The following is a 21,968-nucleotide window of genomic DNA, read 5'->3' on the forward strand; positions in this document are numbered from 1 at the left end:
GAAATGAACGCAATAATACATGCACAGCAGTCTCGGTTCGGTTGGTATTTCTGATCGTTAGTTACACCTTTCATTCTCTCTTCTTGCACCTGATAATCACCATGATATCTGCAGTATACCACTTACTGTATTTTCTACATAATGTAATGAAATAAGATGAATTGTGATACCATATGCAAAACCAATAACATCATGAGTAACCCCGCTGATTTATGCACCTTAGATACTATTTCAGGCCCAGGGGATGGCTTGCCAAATAGGAATATAATGTTACTATGTTTTCATGAATCAAGGATACTATGGAATAGCTTCGAACAAAATATGAAACACTATGATCCAATATTACAATCATTTGCAAATATAGAAACTACAGGTGTATTATGATGCCATATCCAGTAACAATGACAATATGTTTACTGCATTTCGATATTATTTCTACCTCAATTGATGAGGTAACAATTATGAATATAACGTATCATCTCATGATTCATGCTGGCAACGGAACATTATCTGATACACACTACGAGACGATGGCATCAAGCCCTCCCATGGAATTGACAGTCACTATGGAGACATCACAGGTAACACGAGGCAGTATCATCGCCCTTCACGACATAGGCCTAAGCAGCAAGGAGATAGCTAACAAACATTGATATATAACTGTACTGTTATTTGGAAAGTAACATTTCTCCATTTCTGTCGGTGCATGCTGTGTTTGCCAATGAGTCTTGGATTTTAGTGTTGGTCATGGTTTTGTAGCAGAAATACCCACTACAGTAAGTCCTCGCTTAACGTCCGGGTTATGTTCCTAAAAACGCGATGTTATACGAAACAACGTTGAGCGGATCAATTTTACCCATAAGAAATAGATAAAATACGGGAGTTACGTTCCTGAGCCTCCCTTTGCCCCATGAAATACATTACATATACAGAAAATCATTGCCATTTCTATAGAAAATAGTTAATACTGTACATATACAACTACTATACTAAGTTTGTATTGGTACTAACCGATGGATGGAGGTGGTAGAGCGAGTGTGTGGTGGGTAGTGAAGCAGAGGAGGCGGGAGCGAAGGAGTATGGTGGGAGTAGAGGAGGGTGGTGAGTCACTGAGACTCTGCCAAGCCGAGAGAGCGTAGCGCGGCCAAACGAGAGAGGGAGATGCGCCTTAAAATGTAGTCTGTGACGACGCAAAACAACTTTGTACTGAGTCATTGGGATGTTAAATGAATTTTGGGTATCTAAAGATTAGCCACGTAGTACCGAAACAAAGTTGAGCGGGCCGAAGGTATACGAGGAATTGCTGTATTTGACTGCCGTTGATATATTTTAACTACATTAATGTCATTACAGGGTATATTATTATACTAAAGATGAAGCATGGTGATTCACCATAATTACAACAAATGCCAGAAATAATAACTGCCAACCTCACAGATACAGTACTGTACTAGGTAGGCAGGCCTACCAACATAATGCAGGAATCACAATTAGTGATCGGAAATATTCATCCTTTGTGACATTATATCGATGAGAAAAGGGGCCAATACTTTTTTAGGAGAGTGTACAAAATGACAAAATCATTCTTGTGTTATTTTTCACCATTATGGCTGGTAGAGTTGTACTTTTCATGGTTTTCACTGCTTGTGCATAACTCACATTCTCACATGGAAAGAAATGGCTTCTTTTGTTGGAGGAAACGGTTATCACCATTTTATAGAATTAGTTAATTTTTTCCACAGATGTTTATTTGGATGAATGTAAATATTAAAATACGACAACGTTTTCCTTTAATTAGATTTAATTTTTTTTCCACCCTTCAATCATAAACCCTCTGTAGTAGGTAGGGTATGAAAGAAGAAGGAAATTACAGGATAAAACAAGGCAAAAACTTATCATATGGCAGTATTAAAACATCACTATATGTTTTATAGGTGAAGAAAAAAATTACTTACCGTAAATATGGTGGCGGCAGTACTCCTGTGGTGACCATCCTGCTGGTGAATCCAGTCTTGTCAACATGTAACAAGACAGGATCAGCATCATATGGTTGAGAATGAATTCCATAATAGAGGTTTGGATAACTTACATATTAATTTGGAGTTGCATAGAATTTGAAGTCAACGGTATGTTCCTGTTGTTATTGTTCTTCCACAAGGCTCGTTGGAGATGCATTTCCTCATGAATGCTAATTACTGGAAAATCCATAAGTTATCACAAGCTATTGTGCATCTTGAGGATCAAGACTGTGTTAAAGACTTAATACAGTATGTGATATGGACTTCTTGGAAAGACGTGCAAGTGTAAAAAATGCAGCAGGGAAGTGACATTCAACGTACATAATCTGTTCCGGTGTAACACAAGACCTCACTATTAAGGTTGGTTCCTCCTGGTGTTAGGGGTTCTGGGGATTGTTAGGAACTTTATATGACAGGAGGTCTGAGGAGACTTTCCCACCCAGTTAGGAAGTTAGATAAAGTTAGGTAAATTTTGTTAGATTGGGTAGAGTAGGTCAAGTTCTGTTGGGTTCTGTGCATTGTCATATCGGTTTTCTTATTTACGGTATTGCAATTCCATAAATTACTTCGGGTGATAACCATTTCCTCCACCTAATACCAAAGTTTACATGCCTTTTAGTGTCATCACAAAATTGGGTAAAGAACTACTGGTATGAGATCACCCCATAGTGAAGGAAGACGACATAAGAGAATGTAAATATTATGGTAACGTAACAAAATTACTTTTGCCAGTGCAGTTTAATTCATATGATCTTACAAAACAGTTTTAAACTAAAAATACCCCAATTATGGCCCTGCTTCACATTGTGATGCTTATGCCATGCTGAATCTTCTAATCTGGTTGGTTGGTAATTCCATGCTTACACTGTCTGATAGTGTTCTTAAACGTAAGAAAGAATAATTTGTCATTGTCTATACAAAAATTTTCTATAGTTGCTGCTGTTGTTTCTTAGTGTGTATAAAATGGAATACTGTACGTAGTGTTATTAATCTCTATGAAACGTTCAGACTCCTGCTCACGTTAACGAAGATGGATTGTCCTTGTGCTGGCAGGTTGCAGCTTCTTTATTTACATGAAAAACTAGGGGGAAAGCTTGAATACGAAAAGTGCTATTGCTCCACCTGATATGCCTAATTCTAAGGTAAGAAATAAGTTTTCTTCCATAGATATTTTTGTTAGGTAGCTGGTTAACCCAGACCCTTGTTCTTAACCATTACAAAAATGGTATTCTATGGCCACACTAAAGAAGAAAGTAGATAAAATTTGTGTTGCATTTTTTTGTGAGACTGTTCAGGTTACAATATTGCAACATTTAATAATTTTTCACTGTAGCTATTGCCTGCACCTGTATACAGCTCCTCCCCGACTTACGATGGGGTTAGGGACCCAAATCCAGGTCGTAAGTCGAAGTGGTCGTAAGTCAAAATGGTCGTAAGTTGAAAATGCTTAAATAATACATAGAAAATCTAATATGGGTGTCTCTTTTTTTTCTCAGCACCACAAAACTCTCACTTTTAAGCTTGCCAGCCATTTAAAAGTGACGAAAATTTTCTCTGTACTGACGTTGGGACTCGAAAATACGTAATTTTACAAAATTTTGGTACGACTGAGGCAGGCCGTAAGTGCGGGTGGTCGTAAGTCGGGGAGGAGCTGTATACTTTTTTACTCACATTTTCCCTCTCCTGTATAGTGTGCTCACTAACAGGTTTAAATTGATAATGTTTTACCAAGGAGAAAAAAGCTGTAGTGTAAAGGAATTTGGGTGAATTAGGTCAGTAGGACGTAATAATTTAGATCTGAAGCAGAACTTTAATCATTCTGTCTAGCTACTGTTGATAAGCTTACATTAGTTATGGACTAATTTATATTGGCATGCATAAGGCAGAGATCATTTTAACTGATTTTTATATTTTATTTTATTTATTTATTTATTTATTTTGATAATGTATTGTATTCATATATGTTTTGAATTACAAGTACTGTATGTGGGATTTGCTCTTGGTTTCTAAGTGTGTCAATAGTCTCGGTTTAATTTTTCTATTATGATAATGACAATTTAGCATGGATGTAAGATGATTTTGTTGTGAAATAGTTATTACCGGTAATTTTTCCTCGTTAGCTTCACTTTTTTAAGTTTATTGGTTTTCTATAAACTTACATAGGCTTATCCAGTACAGTGATCCAACAAATTATTGCAATTTTAATATTAACAGTTTGATCATCCAAAAGATTAATTTGGACCATAATTTTTATCAGACTTAATATCTTAAACTTGTGACCTGTGTCTGGAGGGTAAGAGAGCAAACTACCAGTAAGCATTTACAGTACAGTACATCATCCAAGTCATTGAGGTGCAACACAATCATTTGCATTCAGGAGACCATTGTTTCTTGATATTTACAAATTGGTACACATCCACCTTGCCACCTTGTCTTTTAAGATGTCATGTTCTATTGGCCAGGAGCATATACAGGTAGATGAAGCATTAGCAAGTTCTAGTAAGATGTGGCAGAAGTGGAATTCCTGTTATAGCATCCCCAAAAAATGAAAATGTAGAATTGTTGGATAACCTGGCTTAGTCTAATGATAGTAATGTGCTCTATTCGCTCACCATGTGAATCACAGACAGTATTCATATTGTTTTTAGTGTACAGAATAAGTAAAATCCGTGAATGTTATATTTTGGGGAGTTGATATAACCATATACTGTACAGTATACCGTACATGCTCAGCAATGTTCCCTCCAGGCTGCACAGCTGTGCAACAGTCTGTCAAGTACCATACTCTTAATTTTTCCAGCCATGGATATAAGATAAACATTTTAAGCAACACATCTTGTTATTTATTCCTTTGTTTTTTTTTATTCTTTCTACTTCCTTCATACAAATGATAACTTGAAACATGTGTATTAGAGGTTATATAGATACTTTATTTATATTAGTGTCACACATACACACATTTGATGCAGTACAAGTGCACAAAATAAAATTCATTTTGTACTGTAATGTAAAAAATTTAAGGGGGACTTTGATGCTCAACCCAATCTATTTCGATCCATTGCAAGTCAAGTTCTTGTGCATTAGCCTAGCCTTTTTTTTTGTACGGTACCAAACTCTGAGATCAATTGGGGGACCTTTGTACTGTACAGTACAGACTCCCATTTGCCATAGCTGTATTAAAATGTTTACTGTACGTCTCATAAAAAAATACTTGAAGTCATAGCTGTTGTGTTTGACTCATACATTGGGTGGTTTCGTGCTGGAACCTAGGAATGCATGCCAAGAGAATTATTATTATTTATGAATCTTGTGTGTTTTTTGGAGCTTTTTCTTTAATTTTTACCATTATTATTAATACTTAGTGAACACACTATAAATATTACAGTGGCTCCAGTGTTGCCTCATTTTTTACTGTTCACCACGTTTAAATATATCTTTTTCTTTTTTGTAAGTTTTGTTTATATTCCCTGCTCATTGTTTTAAATAAAATGTATGAATCCTTTTGGTGCTGTAAGAAAACAATGACCCACTTACCTGCACCCTATCAGGATGTGCATAGGATTTTGCTACTTGCTACTTCAGTCTGGTTCTAATTGGGCTCAATTTCTAAGTGCTGTACAGTATTTAGAATTTTCAAAAAAGCTAATAAACCATCAGTGTACAGAATAGTCCTAATGGGGCTTCCCAGTAAAAATTGTGGGAGATCATGAATGCACATCCTTAAGACATCACCCAAAAGATGATAGTTGAGGTTATGATACCATTCATACTGTTACGGCCCTCCTCACTGCTTACCCAGCTTCCACCACTGGTTACCAGCGGCCAAAGTTGTATGTACAGAAGCAGTAGATATCTCACAAGTGTTGTCGAATTACCACTGGCTGTCCAGCCAGTCTCTGGTAATTTCCCGACAATCAGTATCAGTGTACAGAAAAACAACAGGCAGGTAGATTTCCACCAGGTCACAGAAACACACTTGTGCACTATAGTCTTCTTTAATAAGCACTGATTCTTCACAACACTGTTAACAGGCTTCAAAACTGGACTTCTCACTTCGTATATATACTAAAGTCGGCACACTACCAGTGTACAATTCCATAGTCTTTTCACTTTATATTGTTAACAACGATTCCACAATACTTGCACAACAATTGTCTTTAGTTATTCTGCTCGGCTTTCTTTACACTGAACAGAAACCATCGACTAACTCCACTAGGCAGCCCGCGGCTGCTTATATATGGTTCGTCAGACTAGGATTTATGTGTGTTTATTTACAAGTAATATTCCCATTGGTTGGAACAATTGGTGCAATGCATTTCTGGGGTATTGAGACAAATTCTATTATCCCGGAAAAAATTGATCATTTACGGAATTTTTCCGGGCACTGATGAATGTTTCTGCTTCTAAATTACGCATCTGACACGTAGCACCATTGCTATGCAGGCTTAACTTGGATCAGACAGACACAGCAGAATCTATTTATGGAAACACTGCTGCACACGTACAGTATATTATAAATGAACAAAATATACTACTGTATACACTATACTCTCCAGCAGATGTCATCCTGAGCTTGTGGTGCAGGCAGGCCAAATGGTTATGGGATGGAACAGGATGGTCTGCTTTGTCTTGTACCATTTTCTGTAGCAGCTGGTGTAAATTGTCACTCTCCCTCCATTAAGGAGGGACTGTACATGTACTGTATACTGTACATACCATACACCTTCTACACACTAGCCTACAGTAGGCAAACACTGTCCACTCTACTATGCACAACACAGTGAGTTAGCGAACAAGCTTGTACAATGGCGCAGCAAACATTAAATTAATTATGTCACAATGGAAGAGTTTGAGGAGATGACCTGTGAGATATATCAGTCAATTATAGGCATCCCCTGCAGGCACATGACAGTAGTAGCCAATCGTAGCATACGAGCACTCTGAGCTTACCCACCCACGTGTCAGCGCATGATGCAATTGCTCGGAAATTCCTTTGAATGTCTGCAACGGAAAGAATTTTCGGGAATTTCTCAGGGTACCTGTAATCAAATTTTATTATCCGGGTAATGGAAAGTTCCAGGGATCTTTTTTTTTTATATACAAAGGATTTTTCCTTAAGGAAGGAATAAACACCCAACTTTGGGTTTCATTCCTGTTCCTTCCCTTGCTGTCATTTTATGGACAAAGCAGTTCACTTTGAAGCTGGAAGTGGCTCAGCAGAAGGTGCATTGCCACAGATCTATCAGTGACTTGCTCCTCCCTATTGGTAATGACCATGTTTCTCTTTTTGAGATACACTTATAGGGAGTCCTTTTATTATTTCTTCTGGCCATGACTGAGCTTTGAGTAGAGGACACATCTGGGTAATTAGTTAGAGGCTAGCATATGTTAGGCCCTTGAGCCTAACAAACAGGGCACTGGTTATTTTAATGAAGAATGAGTTGCTCTTCCCCCATGATGTAGGGAGTATGAAATCAGTAAATGTAGTAAATATGGCATTATGCAAATTAAGGATCTTAAAAACGTTTACAGTACTCCAGATGACTTGGCTACTTGATAAAGTTTACTTTTCTCTGTACATAGTTAAATATCTTTTGCTTGGTATATATGATACATTATGTAATGTTTTTGTGTTACTAGAAAACTAAATCAGCATGAGATAAACAGGTTTAACATGACAAATTTACCATTGGGGCAACATTGGTGTACATTATACTGAATTCAAAGTTTTCTAACCGAGATACTGAAAGTTATTGCATTCTGACTGTGTACAGTACTGTACATTGATTGACTTTAGGTCTCTTTAAATTTAAATATAGTACTGGATATGAAAGTTTTCCTTTGCCATGAGTAAAGGGATTAGGTTTCACATAGCTACCTCAGATTTATAAACTAAGAATTGGAGCTTAATCAGTGCCTTGTGATTACTCTTTGAAAATATATGGAAATGTGAAAGTTTAGGGGTTTGTTAGTGTACATGAATGACCAGCTTGGTGCATACACTGAAACTCAGGAGGATTATCTGAGAAAAACATCATAGTTTCTTCTCAACCATTTTTGCTGTGTATGACCAATGCATGCTGTATACAAGACCCCCAAGGAATTATTCTTTTAAATATACTTTGATTTTTATTATTTCTTTTTGCAGTTCTGAGTGGTCCACTCTTGATCAGTTCCAATGCATATCCAAAAAATGCCTGCACAGTCGGTACGTTGAATGGCTTTGCATTTAAGCCATAGGGGAAGGACAAATAACCATAGCCATAAGTGGATAGCGACACAATTTAACCTTCAGTTTGCCTGGAATGTACTTAACAATAATAATAGTCTTTTTACAGTTCTACTACAGTATTTACAGGAGTGACTGAAATTACCTCAAATATTTTTCTTAAACTGTAGGTTACCATCATAATATTACCTGTGTAAATACATACATACTGTACAACCTGTACTATGTTTATGCAAATGAGAATATATCAAAGGACACTTATTACTGTATGTTAGTTGCATTTTCTGCATGGCCTGTTTGTTTTTCCTTTCCCTCTTGTTTGTACATCATTTTTATTTTGTTGCCTTTGTAATTTTTAATGCTTGTAGTTGTTGATGTAACACAACCCAATTTTGATTTGCTTCATTGATTTAAAGAATACAGTACAGTATATTAGTTTTGTAAATAAACCATATGCTGTACTGTATATGTTTGTGTGTGATATTAATCTTTAATTTCTATTGGTATTAAAGACCAGTACAATTTATTTTACTTTTTATTTCAGATTTTGTAGTTTTCTTGATTGGATGTGATTTACAGTTGAATATTCCTCAAATTTAGATGTTTTAGTCCTAAATATGGGAAACATTTTGAGCAGGACGAAATATTCATGCACTTCGGGATGATCAAAACTGCAGTGGGTAATATTTTTAGTAGTGATGTTCCCAGCTACACATTAGTATGTAAAACTTGTACAAGTACTGTATACAATTTACACAAGCAAGAGATCATACTAACAGAATGTTCTAAATTAAATGTCTTCACCTATCCACTTTTACTCTTTATTAATAAAATAATGATCTTTGTATATAATCATTGCTGCTAGGTAGTGTAAGTGATAATAGCATTTTGGAGGGCATGTCATTAATATTCATTAATTGTTTCAGTATATTATTTTCTGCAGTGATTAAGCTCTAAATAAATTTCTAATTACTTTAAGAATATTGAATAAATATTACAGTAGAAGTGACTGACATTCTTTAGATGAAGTGATCTCACTCCTTGGGTGATGATTTCTTGTATAGTAATACTGTACTGTACGTTGTTTGAGTTGCTATCAATACAAATTGTTACTTTTCCTCATTGTAGCCTCTTTGCATTGCAATTAAAAAAAAATATTATATGTAGATGTACAGTATTTCTTATCTGATTCCTGTGGGGTTACAAAGAAGTTGTTAAGAATCATTAAAAAAAATGAGGAGAAGCAAAGACCGTGATGGATTTACAGAATAATGCACTGTAGTAAACTGACAGATTATTTATTGGTGGATATAAACACTTTGAAATAATTTCATGATTAATGGCAAAGGCATTACAGTACTGTACATGATTTCCACCTTGATACTCGGAAATAACACAAACTGTATGATGATCTCTGTTGTAGGTGTAGTCAGTTACTCAGTAGTTTTCAACTGACCCCAGATGTGGCAACTGGATACATATAGTGGAGTACTGTAAGTTTTTGTTTCAGATGCATATGTTAAATATTTATTACAGTACTTTATAATTGATCATACTGTATTTAATTTATGTACGTACTTATGCCATACCACGGTGGTTATGTCATGTGGCAGAGATTCAATAAAAGTAATTACAGTTTTTATTTTCAGGTGTGGCATTATTTGTTTGAAGGAGTTGTCCAATAATTAGTACAGGGTACTTTTACTGTTGAAATGCTCCTCTTTGTGGAGGAAATAGAAGAGTAGCAGCTGATAATGATTATCTTTGAAGTGTATGCAGAGTTAGGAATTTTTAGAATGTAATGAAGAAATTGTAGCAGAGATTCAGCAGTCAGAGCAGAGATGAAAATATTAAAGCACAGTGCAGTAAACTGTAGTGTAGAACAAAGTTATGAGAGGGAGATTTATTTGATGATGAAGAGAGTGATTGATAGGAAACAAAAATTGCTAATGATGATCCATCCATGTACACTTGTACAGGAGTGTAGATAGAAAATGGCAGATTATTACTGTAGGCAGAAAAAGACTGACAATACAGATGGAGGAGTGCTAAGGAAAAAGAGGACTTATCATTGATTAGATTAAAAGAAAAAACTTTTCATATGTGTTATATTTGAGTACAGGTGCTCCTCTACTTACAAACGAGTTACGTTCCGGAGGCTTGTTCGTAAGTCTAATTTTATTCCTGTAGATACCAACCGTATTGCAAAAAATAAAAATAAATAAATGTTGTATAATAGGACTATACCCTGCAGTACAGCTTTAAACCTAGTATACACTTTGCTTTTTTGGCAATGTATGTTCTATCGCATTTTCTCCAATATAATCGTCTCATCCACTTTACACACTTTCTCTGGCAGGTAACTACCCTCAATGATGATCTTTCGTACCTCTGAAAGTTTGTAAGTTAGAGGAACACCTGTATTAGAAATAAAGATTTAAGCTAAATTCATCCATCATTAAAGTTATATACAGTATGATTCATATATACGATGAAAACAGGATGTGACAGGTCACCTTAAAGGTGATCAGTGAATTAAAGGAATTATCTGTTATATTAACTGGGTCTATACTGTTCTTCTTCCACCTAACTATTAATTAGGTAGACTGAAATACGGTATTATATAGAGATTAATCCAGGCTCAGACTAACCCTTCATAGCTCATTGTTTCCTGTACTACCACCTAAACAGAACACATTCAGAGGGATACGGTCTTCCAAATTCCGGCATGTATTTGGCAAAGGTTCCAGGAAGGAGAACTGCTATGAGAATGTCCTCATTACACAGAAGGCACATGACACTGCAGCCTGTGCTGCCAACCCAAAGTTTGTTGCCATTGCTGTGGAAGTGGCAGGTGGAGGAGCCTTCATTGTCCTCCCTTTGGATAAGGTCAGCTCATCGCTTCTGTCCATATATAGAAGTACTGTACTGTACTGTATTTATATTTTGAATTTACTTTAATTGAATTACTGTACTATATTATAGAAGATCATCTGGCTTTAAAATTAAATTTTTATTGTTGCAGCTCTTGTATAATATACAACTAGATTTTACAGATTGGGAAACAGTATCAGTTCATTTAAATTGTAAATTAGATTTAATCATAGAAAATTAGAATAACAGTATTATTGTTGCTGTGGGTTTAAAAAGGAGAATAAAGCTAGCTTTGTTACAAAATCGTCTTAATGTAGTTAAGTTGTACTTATCATATTCTCACTAGACTGTAATTTCAACTTTTTTGACAGACTGGTCGTATAGATGTGAATACCCCAAAAGTAACTGGACATGCTGGACCAGTTTTGGATCTGAAATGGTGTCCCTTTAATGACAATCTCATTGCCTCTGGTGCTGATGACTGCACAATCAAGCTGTGGCATATTCCTGATGGTGGGCTTAAGGTCAACGTAACAGAACCATTGGCTGACTTGCAGGGCCACCAGAGACGTGTGTCCATAGTAGAATGGCACCCAACTGCTGAGAATGTTCTCTTTTCAGCTGGCTATGACTACCAGGTGTGTTTTCAGCTTTATATATATATGTGGGAGTGTGTGTGTGTGTGGGTGTGGGTGTGGGAGTGTGTGTGTGTGTGTGGGAGTGTGTATGGGTGTGGGTGTGGGAGTGTGTGTGGGTGTGTGTGTGTGGGTGTGGGGAGTGTGTGGGAGTGTGTGTGTGGTGTGGGAGTGTGTGTGGAAGTGTGTGTGGGTGTGGGTGTGGTGTGGAGTGTGTGTGGGTGTGGGTGTGGGAGTGTGGGTGTGTGTGTGCGTGTGTGTGTGTGCGTGCGTGCGATACACTATACATATAAAATTATTTTTCCTTATTCTCATTGATCAATGTTCTTGGTAAATTGCAGATACTTATTTGGGACACTAGACGAGCAGCCCTCATGCAGACCATTGATTTGCACTCTGATGTAATATACAGCCTCTCCCTGAACCGTGATGGTTCGCGATTAACCACCACCAGCAGGGATAAACGTTTACGAATTATTGACCCACGCTCATGCAAGCTGCTACAGGTGAGGAAAGTCTCTTGTCACTGCTGTTAGGCAGACAATATGTTGTGTAATATCAGTACTGTACTGCACAGGGTGTCAGGGTCACACACACACACACACACCAAAGGATTTATATATATTTTTTTTAATGTGAGAAAATCATAACAATTCAAAGGTAGAGAAATTAACACTATAGGACAGAGCGATATTGATATTCATGTATAGAAAACCAGATGCTACATGCTGATCAGTTGCAAAAGAATTTAATTGGCAACTTTAAAACTACCCACAGACATTCTTGGGTACATCCAGGGTGTCTCGCAAATAACTGAGAACCGCGATGTAAAAATCCGAGAACTTGGGGGGGGTCCCTGTACTGAGTAAATAGAATTTAACACTCACTAGAGATGGTTTAGAAAGTTGTTTTTAGAAGCTGTTCAAGGTAATGTCAGCAGTGCATGAATTTTGCAAGGAATGCACTCTGATGAACAATTTTATTTTATTTATTTTTTGTACTATTTAATTGTTTTTATTTTTATTTATTTTTTAATAAATATATGGCAAATGATAGGTAGTATGAAAATCATAGATGTATGCATATCTATATTACAGGTGAAATCTTAGAAAAATTAGGGTTTTTTGGGGTGGTGCAGAACCTAACCCCCCAAAGTGCTTTTTGTAGGCAGAAGTGAGACCACATATACTATTATGTTCACTGATTCTTTTCTGTACTGTATTATACAGTATGGTGTCATCTGATCATATATGGAGAGGATGAATAATAATGAAGCAAATGAAAGATAAGATAAGTTTCTCCAACTGTTGGTTAGGTAATGGGGTAACAGTTTTGAGAGTTTGTAAAATTGGTATTATAATTTTCAAGTTTTGGAGTGCTTATGTCAAACTGGGAACACTGTCAAGAAAATGACCTTGACCTCAGCTAATGTATTTAAGGAACTTAAAAAAAAATGGTAGCTGTAAGCTGGTTGTTGGTTGTAATTAGGGGAGGAGCTGTGGGCTGGAATCCTCATTGATTTTTGCTATTCTTGTGTTGTCCTGTGTTTGTCTGCACTTCACGCACAAACTGGATGTTTTATCCCTGAAAGATTTAAGGTAGACTTGGAATGGCATTTTTTTTTTTTTATCTACCCAAAACGATGATTAAAATACTACCATGGGGGGCAATGTCTTTACCAATACTTTTTATTTCAGATTTTATTTATTCAGTTTCAGAATGTTTCAGTATCATGGGTTTAATGCCTCTTCTATTTTGGACTAATCATGCTTGGTTATCCATGAATTTCATTGTTAATTGTGCTTTTATTAGTCACCCCTTTAGCATGTAGGTCATTTGGTACTACAACTTAACCTTGAGCCTAAGCATCCTGCATATAAATTTCAGGAAGGTGTGTGCCACGAGGGTTCCAAAGCTTGTAAGGCAGTGTATTGTGGAGACACTGGGATAGTGTTCACCACTGGTTTTAGCCGCTTCAGTGATCGGCAGTATGGAGTCTGGGACGAGAAGAGTCTCAACACACCTCTTCGACTGGATACCATTGACTCATCCTCTGGTGTCCTGACTCCTTTTTATGATCATGACACAAGAGTTGTCTTTGTGGCTGGGAAGGTAGGTCACCATATCGTGATGGTGGTTGATTTAATGAAATCTGATAGAAATTTTATGGCATCATAACTAAATGTTTTCATGAAGTTTTCTTTCCTAATGGTATTGTAATCCTTTCAGGGGGATGGTAATATTCGATACTATGAAATCACTGACAGTCCTCCTTACTGCCACTTCCTCAGTCAGTACATATCAGGTGAACCTCAGGTAAGATTCTACGTCCACACTAAAGATTTATTTCAAAATATTTTCATATCTGTTTCCACAATTGGGTAGTCCGTTGAACATCAATAATAGATGTGTTGATGAACTATGGGAGGAAACTAAGGAAATCACGTTCTGTACAATACTTTGATTTACTAAAGTGCATATTTGGTATAATGGAAGGTGGCCTAAAGGATTGAGTGGTACAGTATGTGGGAAAGGCGTATTGATATACATATGGTTGGAACTGAAAGCTGAAATTTGTAGCTCCCAAATGAAATAAAAAGCTTCCAAATAATTTTTTTTTTTTTTTTCATGTACCTGTACAGTTTTATTATCCACTTCAAACAGTTTTCTTTTAATTTATACCATACCAGTTAATCATTCTTTCTGAATTTTACTTTTTTCCTTTTTGAAAATTCCAAAGTTTTAAACAATTTATTCCATTTTCTAGCTCATATACATGTGTGCACTCAGATATATATAAATGCATACTTAGAATATCACCACCTATATATATACAATGCAGATTCCTGTCATAATAAAGAAATGCAGCTAATTTTAAGAAACTGTCCTTGAATTATGTCAGAATAGTGGCTTGTGTGATGATTTCTCAGCTCAGATCTGTTTCAGCGTGGCTTTGGGGTGATGCCAAAGAGAGGGTGCAAAGTTTCACAATGTGAGATATACCGCTTCTATAAGCTGTATGCTACCAAGGCCATCTGTGAACCTATCTCCATGATCGTACCCAGAAAAGTATGTACATGGTCTGGTCTAGTCTAGTCTGTATTATTAATTCATTTTCTTTTTTAACAATCTCGGTTGTAATTTTTTATTGGTATTTTGATTTTCAATATTGCTTAGATTTTTATCAATACATTTGAGTGAAAATTATAAAAAAGTAAGGAATATATGCTTGCCAGTTAAGTATGAAGAAATGTTGATTTGTGTCAAGATAGTTATGTTGTGTTTCATGTCAGAATGAAAATAGGAGCAAATTATACTTGCCTAATCAAACTGTACTCACCAGCTGGCAACTTCCCTTTAACAAGTCTCTGAACCCTCTGGCAAATGTCACACATTTTTCATATGTAAATCGTGGAGTAACAGCCAAATAAAAAATGAAAAACAACTTTATCAGTGTATTTTGTATATTTGTTCTTTCTTATATAAATGCAGGATAGAGTACAGTAATTACAACTTAAATATTTTTTAGCTTTAGTTTTCAATATACAGTATTCTCCTTATAATTGATTCTGTATGTTGCGTAATAGTGATTTATCAATACTGTAGTTGAAACCATAAATATGTAGTCGAGGGTGTAATATTCCTATGTAAATGTCTTTTATGTTCCATAAGTTTTTGTGTCCCTCAATCTCTCAAAACTTTTTTGTTACCCTTTGTAACGGGTCATTCTCATTGTCAGTCACCAATATCAGCAACATTTTCATCTCCTTTTCACTACTGCTATTTACTGATTTTGCCAATTTACTTTGAAAATTTAAATAAAAAAGGAACTGCACATTTCCACTTTGAGAGGAACTTTACATGTCAGTTCCATAGGTGGGAGAGCATCACTGGGCAGCAAATATTCAGCAGATTACCACCCAGTGATTATGCTTACTGTACTCATAAATTATTATTCTGCTCTTCTTCAAGCTAATCAAACAGTCTTTGTCCATTAAAACCCCCAAAAAGGCAAGGTTGATGCATAGAAAATACAAAAAACATGCTGACTGGAAATTTTACTCCTTAGCTTCTAAGTGATAACTGAACCACCAGTTACACAGCCTGACTCATCAGCTGGAGATAAAAGCTGGATGAAACCTTAAATTTTGCCAAGAGTGTTTGCTTGAATATCATTGCATGCCTCTGGAGCTAGTCATCAGAAATTTTGGGTGAGAAAGAACTGCAAAATAAATTTTCATGTTTCAATTAAATGAAGATTTTTTTTATATGATAGGGGTGTTAAGAGTAGTAAAAGACATGATAATGTTACTTTGTTTTGATTTCCCAGAGTGATCAGTTCCAACCTGACTTGTACCCTGACACAGCCTCCCCCACACCAGCACTGACAGCAGACGAGTGGTTTGCTGGAACTTCTAAAGGGCCAGTTTTAATGTCAATGAAGACAGGTGAGTTACAGACAAACTAAATATTTTAATTTTTTTTTTTTTTTTTGGCTACAAACCCTGTTGACTGAGATGTAAAAATTTTTTAAAACACTGAATATTACCAGAAACTAAAGCACATTTCCAGAAGTACAGTTATTGAAATATTACTATAAAATTAATGCTATTTTGGATAGAGAGACCCAAAGTGAGCTGAGCTTTGTTGTACTGCATCTTTATTTGTTTACCATATGCAGTACAGTAATCATTCTCCTTTAGCCTAATACTATTATGATTATTAATATTGTTATAGTTTTCATTATTATTATTACGAGATTCAATGATAATCAGAAGCAACTTGCTCATAAAGATGATAATACCATATTTGTTTATATAATAACTTCACAATAGGCCTTTCAGTGAAAAAAAAATTCATGGATTCTGCTACTATAGGTAGAGGAAACAATCTATAGATTTTAGTATTCGCTTGGTCAGAAGTTAGGGTCACTGTCTGGGAGATAAGCTATTCCTCAGATAGCTTTCTAGGTTTGCTTTAGAATGAAGAACCAACTAATGAGATGGAATAGTTAATAACAACCAGGAGGTTTCTGTGACCTTTGCTTTTTGTCACTTCTTATAACATACAGGGAATATTGTACTTAATAGGTCGTGGGGAACACAAGAAACCTTCTAAATGGAATAAAAGGCTTCTTTTTTCTTTCTTTTTTCCACTCATCTTTTTTCTAGGTATGACAATCAAGACTCATCGCCCACTCCCTATGCGACCAACTGAATCCACCTCTGACAAAAATGCAGATAAGAAATATGCTTTCCTCTCAATGGAGACACGTGCAGACTACCGGCCCATGGAGGTGGGTGTAAGTAACCATTTTTTTTTTTTTTTTTGGTGGTTCTATTACTAGTATAAAATTAATGTAATTTATGTAAGAGATGAAATGAAACTTTACCTTCTGCAACTGATGAAATTTAGATATTGTATAGGATATTGTGTCAGCCATATGAATCAATTCAGTGTGAGCAGTGAGTAATATATTGTACAGTACAGTATAATGTTTGTTTGTACAGTACTTTTGTTTAGATAATAAAATGGATAACTACTTGTTATACAATATCATAAGGTTAATATTAAGCAAATGATAAATAATAGAATGATGAAAGAAGTATAAATAAGAAGTTAATGGTATGACAGATAGAGGCAATGACTCAGAATGAAACAGAAGGACAGGATGAAGGAAGCATTAACTGGAGAGGGATGGAGGTCCAGGAAGTGTGGTGTATAAATGAATGGAAACAGGCTGCTGAAAGGTGATGGTGGGTTGTATGGACTGACAGGGATGAACCACATGGATATCATAGTTAAAACATTTAGAAAGTGAATGACGATGAAGAGAGAGTGTGTGTACGTTCCTCAGTCTGGTCACCCTTCAACGTAAAGAGAAATGGCTTGAAAGGTTAAAAGTAAGATATTCCTTAAGAAAAATAAAACTAAGTGTGAAAAAATGTAGAGGAATACTTATAAGAATGATGTAGTATAATAAGAAAGCAATAGTAAACAAAAGTCACAGCAAGAGATTCTTTATTATAAGAAAATATAATAATGGGCCTTGTCATGTGTCAGTGGATTATTTTGTTAAGGCCCTAGACCATTGTAACCTTTATTGCCAGAGTTACCACTTTATTTTGAAAGATGTGTAAAGGATGTCATCTTTAATTATAAGCTTAGTACAGTACTTTGATAATTAGCTTTAAGTCAGCTATGCTTGATTCATTTCTTTAAGTATTTTGCTTAGTTTTATGGTCTTCGGTCCTAAACCAGCCATGCACTATTCATATGTCAATAGTTTTTAGAATAGTATTGTCATCATTGGTTTTAAATCAGCAATGCTGGGTAGATTTCCTAGTAGGTTTTAGCTTAGCACTGTGAGCATTAGTCTTGATAGCCTTGCTTGGTACATCATTAAGTTTGTTGAGTTATAGTAGGAATGCTATCTTGTGTGCATAACTGTTAGTCATAATCCATTCAAATACACACTAGTGAATTAGGTGTTGTAAACCTTTTAAGGGAAATGGTAATCAGAGTTAATATAACATTAAAAAGTAGTTAATGTATTGGTAAGTAAATGTTGCAGGTTGAAGCTTGTTAAATAGGTCTTAAGTATTCCTTGTGTGTCATCAAAAGTGAATAAAATGTTGGCATAGGGTTAGGAATCCTTTTGATATTTTGTAAAATCCCCTGCAAAGGTGCTGAAAACACACCTTCATATGATACGTTTGTAGGTGTGTTATGATTAATGGGAAGTGAATAAGATTTACCATTAATAGAGAAAAGTGTAAATGATTTAGGGAAAGAAACCCGTAAAGACGTGGATAAAATTGAATGGATCTTTTAATTGAAGGAAAGTAAGAGTTGTGGCAGCAAGTTTGACAGATAGGAAAGAGGTCGTGTTATGTGCTTGTGTATATTGTTGCACTATACTATGGTCTTGTGTTGCAGGTGAAGACCTCAAGCAGCACTGACAAAGACCTCAAAACCTCCACAAACTTGGACACCAAATTTCAGGCACTTCAGAAGCTTTGGGGATGTAATGTTAAGAATCTGGTGAGTGTATTTTGGTTGGTGTCGAATTTTAACTTAGATGCTTGAAAATTTTTGCAGTAATGTCATGGTATGGCAGTGTCTTTTGTCTGTTGTCTGTCTGTTAAGGCTAGTTTCAATTAATAGATTCTCTATGTATTTTTGGAGAATGTTATCCTTAGTACAATTTTGGCCACTTTCACTTTTGATGGTTGTAGTGTACAGTGTATGGCTCTAGGGCAGGGGTCCGCAACCTTTATACACTAGTCAGCCACTTAATGGTGCAAGTAATCAGCGATCGGTCGCAGGTGTACTAAGCCAACATAGGTCAACACTGCATTCCACAGAATTGAATGTAAAATCAGAAATGCAGGATTATATTTTATTGTCAGAAAATTGTTATGAACAACACCGTTATTTAATACTACACATAACTTTCATTTTCAGCATACAGTATACATATTCTGCATTGAAATAATAGTACTAGTCATTAACCTAGCTAGATATTCTGTAAAGACATATTAGAATATCTAGCTGTATGTAGCCACGTATTAATCAGATAAATGAAAAAATATGTGGACAAAACCTTGATAATTCCCACAGAAAGTAAAAGATTAATCTACATAAGTGTCTCCCCTAGAGAAATTTAAGCCAATGAAATATCAATTTTTTAACATATCGGCCAATCAAAATCGGGGACTCGATTCTTAATTATTTCCTTAATTTCCCTGCTTTGTATTTTCACCTAAAATATAAGGAATATTAACAGTCTTATAACCCACATAGCCTGAAATTTAGACGTCACTCAACTGGCTGCATACTTACCCCTTTTTGAAAAATGGGGGTTGTGGTCCCCTGCTGTAAGAGTATCCTGCTCAAGTTAAAAAATAACCCATCTGGCTGCACAGATTACACTTTATAGATGTGGTACATTTATTGGACAATAATAAGCTCATGGGGTTTCTGAAATTGAAATGCTGATGAGGTCTAGGTTGTCTATTGTTAACATGGAATTGGATATTTTTTACATAAGCTTTAATACTGAAGGACAATTGTGAGAAAGCATGAACATTGATTTGTTTTTTTCTTGAGCAGTTTGTTGCATATTTATGATGGCCATTAAGGGAGCAGGTGTTAGATACATTTTCAGTGCTTAGTTTTAGATTACCTTTATATGCATTATGTGGCACAAATTTTCAAATTTCTTTTTGTCATTTCATTTATGGTATTTTTTCTTTGCTATTTAATGTTTTTCATTCTTGTGCCATTCTACAATTCTTTGAATTTCTTCCTTTTGTATGCATGCATCAGCTTATATTTGTTCTTCAGTGGAAGAGAATGGTGAAATGGTAACTGCTTAACTTATGTGACTCCAAACTCAGCCTGTAGAATTCTTCAACAGTGAAGTGCCGACACAAACCCTTTAGCACTTGAAGGTCTGGTGATGGTCTTGGGCTACAACCGATAATCCACATATGGGATGGACAGCCTGGTGATGGGTAATGCTGGGTTGTGTGAAGTGATCGGTAAAGTATATACGTATATACTGTATGAGGTCTTGTTGTTGAAGAGAAATGAAACTACCATAGCAGAACACATTATTACAACTATGAAGGGAGAGTCTGCATTTGGTCTTGATTCTGGCTATCCTATGTTGTAGTGGGAAAAAATGTGAAAGAGTGAAAAGAAAGTCATGTAAACAAGTGTGGAGACATTCTATTTGTTGTCAGGTATGGCAGCTTTATAATTGATATATACTGTACATTGGATATGTCAGACAAGTTTTTGTTTTGGTAAGTATTTATGGACCTTAAACAGACACAGTACCAGTATTTTTAGGATTGTTATGATTAATTACATCTGCAGCACAAGAAGCACCTAAAGTATATCCTTTAACAGGCTGATAATAAAGAGCAGTGTTCAACCAGTAGCAGTGGAATAGAGTGTGAGAAAACATCAACAAAAAATACTATTAATAAAATTAGTATCAAGACAGGAGACTCACCCAACAAGTTGGTAAACTATGGCATGCAAGAAATGGAAATTCAGATAGTGGATAAACCTTCACCGAAGTCAGAGTCAGAGGTATGTTGGTTAAAGTATCCTTTCACTGTATTTAATTTTGTGATGTACCAAAGAATTTTTGGGCTTCAATCTGGTCTTGGTTCTTTTGAAGCTCATGGGAGACCTGAGACCAAGAAATCTTTATGTAGCTCATAAATTCTAAATTTGTTACATTAATTTATGAGCAGTGGCTTCTTTGGGGATGGGTATAAGTAGGTGGTGTAATGAAAGCAGTCATATACTGTATGGGGTACTATTTAATTCATAAATTATGCAGTTACAACCTTTTTTAAGCAGTTTCCAAGTTGAACAAATCCTGCTTACATTACCTCATTACCCAAAGTTGTCCTGTTTGTGCTTACTGTTTGTTTGCTTTTTGAGTCATTTTGCATGTGCTGCTTGATTTGTTTAATAGAACTTAGAAGTGATCATAGAGAATGGCTTATTATTTTTACCAGAACAAATATTTTGATTATCATAGCATTCGCTCTTGAAATCTGCAATGAGGCACTTAATGCAGTTTATGAATGTAGGTCATACTTGTATATAATTTATATCATTATATTGAAAATTAGTCAGAGTGGTAAGAGTTTGGCTACTCTACGGCCATGAAGGTGAGCCAGGAGTGGAAATGATGTGGCCACAGTTTGGTTGTTTTGGCCTATACTTTACTGATAGAGTTCCATGATGGAAGAAATAATCATGGGTATTGTTTGGTACGATTTACACATTAATTTCTTTAATTGCAGTTTTATTTATGTTTGCTGTCTTTTGTTACACCTTCAACACAATGCAGATATTGAACACAAGCATATTTTTTGAAATCCTTTGTTTGATTTTGCATGATCTCTGAATTAATTAGGTCTTGTGAGGTATGATGCACTAACAGTTTCCAGATTTGTTAGTATAAGAAGCTGTTTGAGTTCTTTCAGTTTGGTTCTTATTTCTTTATAGATGTGGATTGTTACATTAACACTCTCGTGATCAGACATGCATAACTGGCATTTTGATTTTATGTAAATGGAACTTTTGCCTCACATCAGACATGCCAGTATGTTTTTTTATTTATTTATTTTTTTTTATTGAAATTACTTAAAAATTTAACACCACCTTTGTCACACCACTCTC

At 35.6% G+C, this 21,968-nt stretch overlaps 1 protein-coding gene across 8 annotated transcripts in view; it reads left to right on the forward strand.

The window, feature by feature from the left end:
• LOC121876645 (coronin-1A-like) overlaps nt 1-21,968 on the forward strand; it is a 67,207-nt gene that overhangs the window by 29,251 nt on the left and 15,988 nt on the right. For 3 of the 8 annotated variants that reach the window (XM_042381938.1, XM_042381946.1, XM_042381944.1), the window contains exons 2-11: nt 10,939-11,136; nt 11,493-11,759; nt 12,098-12,262; nt 13,644-13,868; nt 13,986-14,072; nt 14,703-14,825; nt 16,087-16,204; nt 16,928-17,058; nt 18,696-18,800; nt 20,676-20,861. In XM_042381938.1, coding sequence (XP_042237872.1) covers nt 10,939-11,136; nt 11,493-11,759; nt 12,098-12,262; nt 13,644-13,868; nt 13,986-14,072; nt 14,703-14,825; nt 16,087-16,204; nt 16,928-17,058; nt 18,696-18,800; nt 20,676-20,861 — 1,605 coding nt within the window. Of the gene's footprint in view, nt 1-1,070; nt 2,379-3,026; nt 3,161-8,166; nt 8,227-10,938; nt 11,137-11,492; nt 11,760-12,097; nt 12,263-13,643; nt 13,869-13,985; nt 14,073-14,702; nt 14,826-16,086; nt 16,205-16,927; nt 17,059-18,695; nt 18,801-20,675; nt 20,862-21,968 lie in introns of those variants that run through there. The other 5 variants (XM_042381941.1, XM_042381940.1, XM_042381942.1 and 2 more) reach the window with 4 other exon arrangements.

The sequence above is a fragment of the Homarus americanus genome, unplaced genomic scaffold (assembly GCF_018991925.1).
Source record: "Homarus americanus isolate GMGI-L3 unplaced genomic scaffold, GMGI_Hamer_2.0 scaffold28, whole genome shotgun sequence".
Taxonomy (NCBI): Eukaryota; Metazoa; Arthropoda; class Malacostraca; order Decapoda; family Nephropidae; genus Homarus; species Homarus americanus.